The following is a 9,367-nucleotide window of genomic DNA, read 5'->3' as shown; positions in this document are numbered from 1 at the left end:
ATTTTTTTTTTCTATTTTGAAAGCAATACTGTGTGCTTATGCTTTAATAACGTGTAAAAGCTTTCACTGTGCTTCGACTATGCTAAACTTCTTATTGGAAGATTTTAGCATCAAAATAACTGGTTTGGACTGTGTTTTCAACTTATAAATCATTGAAGTATTTCAGAAGGAGCTATGCTGACATTTCGAGGGACTCAAATTTTGATTATGATTGTACTGTTTCTTGCTGACATTGCCCGTATTCAAGAAAGCAATGTGTTATTCCATGTAACAGTGCTATAAATTTGTATTTTTGTATTTATAGAGTTGTGCATAGACTTACAAAATGCTAATTGTTTGAAAATATTTGTGATGGCAATCTTTTCCTCAAATAAATGGATGGATGGACGTTGATCTATAAATGAAAGAAATATGGTATACTGCATTTATATGGAATCCACTGCATTTTAATTCAGATCTACGGAAATACACCACATTTCACCACCACATTCAAAATGACTGGCTTAAAACAAACAATACTACAAAAATTGCACACAAAAAACATATTTATTGATGTGGCAATCTGACAGAGCATGTTCTTAAAGCATATCCACTCTTCAGAAACACTAGAAGGTGGTTTACATGTGGATGCGTGCTGCATGCCTTATAATACTGTGGTAAACCAGGAGACGCTCCCTTATGCACTGCTGAAGCTCACATTTATAATACAGGTTCAATAGCTGAGCAGTGCCACTGTAAGAAAACTACATTGCAAGGTGAACACGATGAGACAAATCTTGCCTTTTTTTGCAGTACTTTGGCAAGACATTGGAATTATATCGACATTACAAGAATAACACCAATGTGTAGACGTGTGGAAATGAGACAGGTAACTGTGACCAGCCAACCACCTGCTAATTTCTTTTATGATGTAAACTTATTTTGTTGCTACAAAACATTCAAATTATTATTCCCAATACAGGGCTTCATCACCACGTCATGCATTATTTTTTAAAAGACAATTTAAGAGAACGTATTTTGAGAAAACATTCTCCCAGAATAGTTCTAATTAGTAAACATACACACACAGAGCTCCCAAATAAGGAAATGTAAAAAGACTCGTACATACTGTAAAAACTTGAAGCGATCACATGTGTAATCATACTATAAGTACACCTAAGCTGTTGGAGGCAGTACATTAACATGATAAATGGTACAACACTGCCCTTTTTTCCAAAAAACTGTCAACAAGCTTGACTGATGTGAATCTGTAACTGGAATAATTCACAGCTTTGTGAAAATCGAATGAGAGGGATTTTGATTGTATGGATGCATATACTATAGAAAACTCTATAGCTACTATTCTGTGATGTAACAATTGAAATAGACTAGTCACAAAAAGCTCAAAATTATGTACAATAAAAAAAGAAATTATACCAAAGTCTGTTTTGGTTATCAGGCACTGTAGTGGTCACACGCCAGGATTTTGGACACAAACACAGCTTTAGTCCGAGTCAGAGTCTGAGTCATCATCTGTGAGGAAGAAGAATATGTTATTCTGGAAGAGAAATGAAGAAGCATAGCCTCTGAATAACAACAGGAAAAAGAAAAAATAGACGGGAAATTCCCAGTGAAAATAATTTGCCAGGGAAGTTTAATGCATATGACAATGCTAGAGGATTGCTACTACAGATTGCTTGTAGCAAGGGTCAATTCATGATACTGAAGGAGTTCAGCCAGCCTGGTCACATAACTACAATAAATGCTACACTGTGGATGATTATTTATGAAGTTATGAAATCACACTTGATAAGAATCCACATCACCCTTCCACTTCCTGTGAGTCTTGCTAATTGTTTTGCTGGTTTAGTATGATGTGGAGATCCCCCATCCCTTTACATTTAAAAAATGACTGTTTTCTATTTTAATATAATGTAAATTACAATATAAATTCTGGATTTTCAGCAGCCGTTACTCCAGTCTTCAGAGTCACATGATCCTTTTGGAAATCAATATTTTTGTCGACACTATAACAACATTTTTTTAGGATTCTGTGATGAACAGAACGTTAAAGGGATAGTTCACCCAAAAATGAAAATTTGATGTTTATCTGCTTACCCCCAGCGCATCCAAGATGTAGGTGACTTTGTTTCTTCAGTAGAACACAAATGATGATTTTTAACTCCAACCGTTGCCGTCTGTCAGTCAAATAATGGGAGTGAATGGGAACTTGGATCAATAAGAGTATAACCTTGCATAGACAAATCCAAATTAAACCCTGCGGCTCGTGGCGACAAATTGATGTCCTAAGACATGAAACGATCGGTTTGTGCGAGAAACCGAACAGAATTTATATCATTTTTTACCTCAAAAACACCACTATGTCCAACTGCGTTCAGCAATCGCTTAGTGAGGTCTGATCGCGCTCTGACAACAGCAGTGATGTCTCGCGCATATACTTCAATGAGAGCTAGACATCACTTCCTTTGTCAGAGCGCGATCAGACCTCACTAAGCGAGTGCTGAACGCAGTTGGACATAGTGGTGTTTTTGAGGTAAAAAATGATATAAATTCTGTTCGGTTTCTCGCACAAACCGATCGTTTTGTGTCTTAGGACATCAATGTGTCGTCACGAGCCGCAGGGTTTAATTTGGATTTGTCTATGCAAGGTTATACTCTTATTGATCCAAGTTTCCATTCACTCCCATTATACGGCTGACAGACGGCAACGGTTGGAGTTAAAAATCATCATTTGTGTTCTACTGAAGAATAAAAGTCACCTACATCTTGGATGCGCTGGGGGTAAGCAGATAAACATCAAATTTTTATTTTTGGGTTAACCAACACTTTAAAACAGTTCACATTTGATCAATTTAATGTATCCCTGCTGAATAAAAGTATTCATTTCTCTCTCAAACATAAAAAAGAATCTTACTGACCCCAAACATTTGGACGGAAGTGCAAATAAGAGCCCTGTTATAATACCTTGTGTGTTTGGTGGTTCTTCACCGGAGTCACCTCCCTTGAGGAAATTGGCCAGATCATTAAAGATGAAATAAAAGTCCAGGGCAAAGATTATTGTGGCAAAGAAGCCAAAGACCTAAGAAGTGAAAGAGAAAGAAAAACAGAGGCCAATCTAAACATCACACAAGTCACATGTAGTATAACTATAAATCATGAATGTGCTGTCACTGATGGTGCTGATAAAGAGAATTTGACTGAACTGATGTGAGCCTACCCCAGCAGCCTTTGAGGCTCCATCCGGATATTTTGACACAGAAATTATAGAAATGATGAAAAAGATGATGGAGGCGCTGACACAGCGCAGGAAGTCCTTGATAAATCAACAGACATGGAGATTTGAAAAGGAGGACAGAATTTTGGTATTCATGATTAAATATTATGATTTGATCCAGCACAGTCATTTCATAGGTCAGTAAACTTACCATGAGGGGCCAGTGAAAGCCCTTAAATCTCTCATTGAACTTTGTAGAATAAGCAAACAGCAGGAAGAGAGCTGCCAAGAACTCAATGAAGGGAGCCGTGACGAAAGCAGCGGCTGTTGAAGCAGCAAAACACACAAAGCTGATGAACGACAGCACCTGAGGAAACATGAGGATGCATTTTTATTTAATTATTGTTCTTTATTTTGTTTATTGCTCAGTATTTGTGATATGGTGAGTGTACAAAACTTTTAAAAGACAAAAACATCAGACTTACAGTTAATTAATGAAGCAGAAAAGATCACATTTTATAACATATTCATAAATTGTGTTCATATTGTATTGGAAAACACATTTGCTGCTATTGAGGTGGGATACGGGTAAGGTTAGGGGCATTTTTTTGTTGGTATGGTTAGGTTTAAAGGTGGGCTAAGGGGTATTTGTCAGTGGTTAAAGACACTTATTAGACAGAAATTAATGTTTGAATGAATCATAAATGCTGCTGTAATCTGAACCTACTGTATCCGGAAAGACTGGTCAATCTGGCTTAGCAGGATGCTGCTTCTGCCACTTTATACTTGAGTGCCTGATCGGCTGTCAATGTTTTTAGCATTCATTAGCTGGAAAAAATCATTCTGAAAGTGATTCCAACTATATCGTTTCTCTGTGTAATTATGTGTAAATAAAGGCGGCCTGATATAACAGCAGTGCATGAGTTGGATTTGCTTAATGTTATCAAGCAGCATTTAAAAAAAAAAAAAAAAAAAAGTTGAAATGTCGGTTTTCCCACATTAACAGAAGCAGGATTATTTTGCTTGCATCAAGGAGCAGATTTTTGAAAAGTCATTTGAAGTTAGTTGTCATTCTTATGTTAAAAGGTTGTTCCAAGAATTTGTTGCAAGAACCTTTTCTCCAAACATTATGAGAACATTTAGAAATGATATCAACATAAGAACGTTCCAGTTCCATTAAGTTTTTCATCCCAAAATTTACATAGTGAAACATTAGTAAACGTTGTAGGAACATCGGAAAGTCGGTCTGTGTTCTGGCTTTGTGATCACTCTCGTTGGGTTTCACTAATGAATAGGGAGAGGGAAATGATTTTACTAGATCTTTTCTGTCACTACTCAAACATATTTTGATGTGTATCGAAGTGTAACAGCTTATCAGAAAATTAAAAAAATGCAGGGTGGAGACTTGGTTCTATTCATCGGATATTCACTGGATTTTGGATGTGGAATGTGGATGTTGCACTCAAAAATGGAGGCAGACAAACATGAATTAACAGAGGTGAGTTTAAGCAGATTAAATGATTGGAGAAGTCCAGCATACGTCACCAGAGAGAAGTCTGTCGTTTTCACCAGAAGATCCAGTTATGACATTTTGATTAAAAATTACAAGGTCAAAAAAAAAAAAAAAAAAAAAAAAAAAAATGCATGGCATCATTCACAATAAGATCTATAATATGCATTTGGAAAATAGATTGCCGTGAAATTTCAATTTAATGCTGACCTTTTTTTTTTTTTTTACATTGGCGAAGAACAAATATAGCCTAACAACAATATAGCCTCAATGTTCAATTTATTTATAAAGCACAATTAAAACAACATAAGTTGACGAAAGTGCTATACTAAGTTGGCATAGACCCATTAAAATGTTCCCATCATTTAAAAAGTACACAGTCACAAAGCAATAAAAGCATGGGAAAAGAGATGGGTTTTTAAGAGGCTTTTAAACTCAGACACTGTAGAAGCTGTTCTAATAGATAATGGCAATTTGTTCCATGGCCTGGGGCTAGCAACTGCAAAGGCTCTGTCACCCCTGCATTTCAGTCTGGATCTGGGAGCCTGTAGCAGATGCCTAGTCTGTGATCTGAGTGATCTGCCTGGATTGTGTACAATAATCATCTCTGAGAGGAATGGAGGAGCAAGATAGTTTAGAGCTTTGTACACAAACAGCAGAATTTGAAATTCAATGTGATAATGGATGGAACAGTTTTGTCTGAACTGTAAATAACACAACATTAATTACTTGTTTAGCACACATTTATAAGAAACCCAGTAACCTACTAGCCTTGATAAAACTCCCCCTTCAGATGAATGAGGAAACTTGAAAATCTTTGACCTATATACTGTAGAAAACAGCTCATTTACTCGTTCTCGTTTACTTTATTCATTCAACAAAGCAGCAGAAACTTTTCAGAACAAACATTAAAAGATAATAAGGCCTAAAGAATAATCAGTGAAAAACATACAGATACAAAAAGAAGAAGAAAAAAAAAAAACTCAAATCAGAAGAATAAATGGCAAGATTTATGTCGCAGAAAGCACTTCTGTGTGAAGTGACTGCATCCAGCTGCCAACAGCACAATAAATAAAATACAATAAAACATTAAGCGGATAATAAAATTCCACAAAACAATGCAACTATGACTTACACACTATCATGGATGGATTAAACAAATAAAAGTCGAAAAGCGTACCACTTCACCGAGCAGCAGTAGTCCTTTTCGGGAGGAGATGAATTCTTTACTAGGGAGAAGAGAATGAATTACGGTCTGTCGTGATCGGTTACTATCCGACGCCTCGATGTCCCCCATCACGCTGACGAAACTCTTCTGTTCCCGAATAAAGTTCACAGTGGTGCGTCCTACTATCAGCTATGAGACAGCTAAGTTACTCTTCGCAAATCGACATAACTTTCCACGGAGTGGAAACGGAAATAATGACTGCGGAAACGAAGCGCACAAAAGAGCAGAATCTGCATTCCCGAAATCTGGAGACCGTTAATAAGTTAACAGAGCATGTGGGCGAGACATCTCTCACAGGACTAAGAAGCAACTGTATAGATATCCGTGCAACAACTGCATACAATTTACATCTGAACGAATGGACAGATTTAACCCTTTTTGGGGCATGGACTGTAAAACAGGTTTGGGGTGTGACTTCAAGCCCCTTTCAATAGGCTAGTTCAAAAACATGGAAGGTTTTTGATACTTTATAACTTTGGCTAACGTGTTGTTCCTAACAGATAATAGAGTTTTCAGAATGTTTTTAGAAGTTTATCATGAAAAAAAAAATGTATTTGAGTTCAGTCAGGCATAAGTCATAAACGCAACCACTGAATGTAGCCTATAATTTTGTGAATACTTTTCTACAACGTTCTTAAATATACACTGTATGTGTTTATAGGCCTATTGAATATGGTTTGAATAGATTGTTCTTGCTGCGGTTGACCCCAAATTTGCATAATAATTCTGGTAACAAGAATCTTTCAGAAAGTACATTTTTACTCATGGAATCAGGAAATAAAATCAATCGGGGTTAACCGTTTTGAGACAATAACAATGTGATTCTCAATTTGATCCACATGGACAAATGTGAGAGAAGTAAATCCACGATTACTATACAAGCCTATTTTACTATCTTACATTGGTTATAAAAATGGTCTGTTCACAAAATGAGAGAGCTGGTCCTGCAGAGCTTTAATTTTTCCCTGTTTGGGCCTCTGTGGTGGTTCTTGACTTGTTGAATGTGATTTTTTTGAAAAGGATACATCCATCCAAAGACCAAAAGGCTGCAGCCACAAAGCCCACGATCTGTCAACCAAAAGACAGAAACATAATGTTTGGGTCATTCACAATGATGGAATAGGTTTGAAAAGGTCTGATATAGATTTAAGGCTTACATAACTATTAAAAAAGATAAAGAGAGAGTTCCAGGAATGGAGGATGTGTACATTCTCACCCCTCCGCTCAGAGTGCCCTTCACTGTGTATGTAGAAACTGCTACCAGGCTAAGAATACACATCAGTGCAGCTGCAAAGAATGAGTTGAACACATCCTGTGAAAGCAAAAGTGCATTACCAACAGTTGTGTTTGCAATTACAACTGCAGTTGCAGATATTTGCATAGTGTTAACACTGCAAATGTATTAGATTTGTGTTCTTACAATAAGGGGCCAGAAGAAGAAAGTGAACATCTTGTTGAGTTTCAGTAGGTAGAGCAGAAGAAAACCAAATGTGATGAAGAACTCCATGCATGTTACGGCAATGTAGGGGGGCCTAGATGCCACCGCATAACACACAAAAGCCACAAAAACACACACCTGTCAAGACAATAATACATAAGAGTTTTTCAAGGGATTTAAGTAAGATTTTTAGTAAGAGGTTAAGTAAAAAGCTTTTAGACCAGATGTTACATGATTGAAATTGTTACATGACTGACTCAAAGTATCAAGGCCATGCCTGTGCACTGTACTATTTAAATAAGTCAGTGATTGTCTGAGCATTTGTCCTTCCCAAAAAGTATTAAAGAATAAAGTATGCAATTAACTACCATGTTAAATGTTCATAAATGTCTCACCATTTCTGCTATTTTCAGTAGACCTTTTGTAGACTTCAAAAAGGGCAAATCAACTTCCATTGTGGCATTAATACGGTCTTTGTTCATATATTTTATGCCGTTGAGTTGTTCTCATAATAGTTTGACAGACTTGAAACATTACTTCCTGACTGAGTGTTTCCTCTTAGTCTCAGGAAATGACTAAATTCACTTTTTTTTTTTTTTTCTTTTTAAATGCTGTAACTTTGAACTCAACAGTTTTTCATCAGTATAAACTGATTCTCAGCATTTAGAAAAATCTTAAATCTGGTGATAATGTTTCTGGATGCACTGAAAATTAACAAGTAAAAGTAAAGTGAATGCAAAAAAAGTGATATATTGTCTTTAGATATAGCTGGTATAGACTCAAGAGAGCACTGTGATTCTGCTCAGTGATTCTGGCTGATCTAATTACTTGGTGACATATATTCATGCCAATCAAAATAAAAGTCGACTTGATTTCACTCTTTTATTTGAGCAGTCACACATTATTTTACAGACCATTTAATCTATTCTAATGTGACAGACAAACAATATGAAGCAAACACACTGCTTCTAATGTGTGTGGTTTTTCTGCACTACTTCATTAAAGGGATAGTTCACCCAAAAATAAAAATTAGATGTTTATCTGCTTACCCCCAGGGCATCCAAGATGTAGGTGACTTTGTTTCTTCAGTAAAACACAAAATATGATTTTTAACTCCAACCGTATAATGCGTGTCAATGGGAACTCCATCTATAAGAGTAAAAAAAAAACATGCACAGACAAATCCAAATTAAACCCCGCGTCCAACTGCCTTGAGCATCCGGTGTGTGAGGTCTGAATGGCCGATGCCGGAAGCGATCGCTCGCACTCGTTGACATATACACGTGAGAGATCACTTCCGGCATCAGAGCGTGTTTTCAGACCTCACCAACCAGATGCTCATGGCAGTTGTACATAGTGGTGTATTAGAGGTAAAAAAAAAATATAAATACTGTTCGGTTTCTCGCACAAACCGATCGTTTCGTGTCTTAGGACATCAATGTGTCGTCACAAGCTGCAGGGTTTGATTTGGATTTGTCTGTGCATGTTTTTTTTTTACTCTTATAGATGGAGTTCTCATTGGCACGCATTATTTGACTGACAGACTGCAACAGTTGGAGTTAAAAATCATAATTTCTGTTCCATTTTTGGGTGAACTATCCCTTTAATGTTTTCAATAGGCTACACTTGAGCCCAGTTTCACAGAGGGTTTAGGTTAAGCCAGGATTAGGCCTTAGTTCAATCAGGGCATTTAGGTAGCTTTTATAAATGTGCCTTAGAAAAAAAATTACTGTTGTGTATCTTGAGACAAAACAATGGCATTGACTTGTGTTAAGATATGTCAGTACAAGTTGCTTTCAATTAAAACATTTTTCAATTGAAACCGGGGGTTGAAGAGCTGAAATAAAGTGCTGCAGGGATGATGTATTGTAGGTCAAAACCTGGAAATGAATGATCATTTAGCACTTCCAGTTCCACTGTCCTGAAGTCAATGGGGTTTTTCAATTGGATTTTGATTAAAAGCCTGAAATAAGGTCT

General features: G+C 36.6%; 2 protein-coding genes across 3 annotated transcripts; both read right to left on the bottom strand.

Annotated features, from left to right (window-relative positions):
* Positions 1-527: 527 nt before the first annotated feature.
* cmtm3 (CKLF-like MARVEL transmembrane domain containing 3) lies at positions 528-6,035 on the bottom strand. The gene is made up of 5 exons (XM_048184668.1): positions 5,905-6,035; positions 3,426-3,581; positions 3,218-3,313; positions 2,965-3,079; positions 528-1,512 (listed from the first exon to the last, which is right to left on the bottom strand). Exons 1-5 carry the CDS (start codon positions 6,019-6,021, stop codon positions 1,484-1,486), a joined length of 513 nt encoding a protein of 170 aa, XP_048040625.1. The 5' UTR covers positions 6,022-6,035; the 3' UTR covers positions 528-1,483.
* Positions 4,987-7,963, bottom strand: LOC125264873 (chemokine-like factor). 2 transcript variants are annotated; one of them, XM_048184669.1, is made up of 4 exons: positions 7,786-7,963; positions 7,373-7,528; positions 7,115-7,264; positions 4,987-7,020 (listed from the first exon to the last, which is right to left on the bottom strand). In XM_048184669.1, exons 1-4 carry the CDS (start codon positions 7,870-7,872, stop codon positions 6,907-6,909), a joined length of 507 nt encoding a protein of 168 aa, XP_048040626.1. In that variant the 5' UTR covers positions 7,873-7,963; the 3' UTR covers positions 4,987-6,906. The 2 variants fall into 2 exon arrangements, with proteins under 2 accessions (XP_048040626.1, XP_048040627.1); XM_048184670.1 differs by having other exon boundaries at positions 7,169-7,264; positions 7,786-7,956.
* Between the last annotated feature and the right edge of the window lie 1,404 nt (positions 7,964-9,367).

The sequence above is a fragment of the Megalobrama amblycephala genome, linkage group LG3 (genome assembly GCF_018812025.1).
Source record: "Megalobrama amblycephala isolate DHTTF-2021 linkage group LG3, ASM1881202v1, whole genome shotgun sequence".
Taxonomy (NCBI): Eukaryota; Metazoa; Chordata; class Actinopteri; order Cypriniformes; family Xenocyprididae; genus Megalobrama; species Megalobrama amblycephala.
This window is presented reverse-complemented; position numbering and strand designations above follow the sequence as displayed.

What these genes read in the sequence shown, in the direction of transcription:
- LOC125264873 (XM_048184669.1), bottom strand. Translation starts at nt 7,872, where the DNA reads ATGAACAAAGACCGTATTAATGCCACAATGGAAGTTGATTTGCCCTTT. An exon ending in TACTGAAAATAGCAGAAATG is followed by an intron (nt 7,529 to 7,785) that starts GTGAGACATTTA and finishes TTGTCTTGACAG; the next exon opens with GTGTGTGTTTTTGTGGCTTT. An exon ending in TCTTCTTCTGGCCCCTTATT is followed by an intron (nt 7,265 to 7,372) that starts GTAAGAACACAA and finishes TTGCTTTCACAG; the next exon opens with GATGTGTTCAACTCATTCTT.
- cmtm3 (XM_048184668.1), bottom strand. Translation starts at nt 6,021, where the DNA reads ATGGGGGACATCGAGGCGTCGGATAGTAACCGATCACGACAGACCGTA. An exon ending in TACTGCTGCTCGGTGAAGTG is followed by an intron (nt 3,582 to 5,904) that starts GTACGCTTTTCG and finishes ATGTTTCCTCAG; the next exon opens with GTGCTGTCGTTCATCAGCTT. An exon ending in AGAACCACCAAACACACAAG is followed by an intron (nt 1,513 to 2,964) that starts GTATTATAACAG and finishes TCTTCCTCACAG; the next exon opens with ATGATGACTCAGACTCTGAC.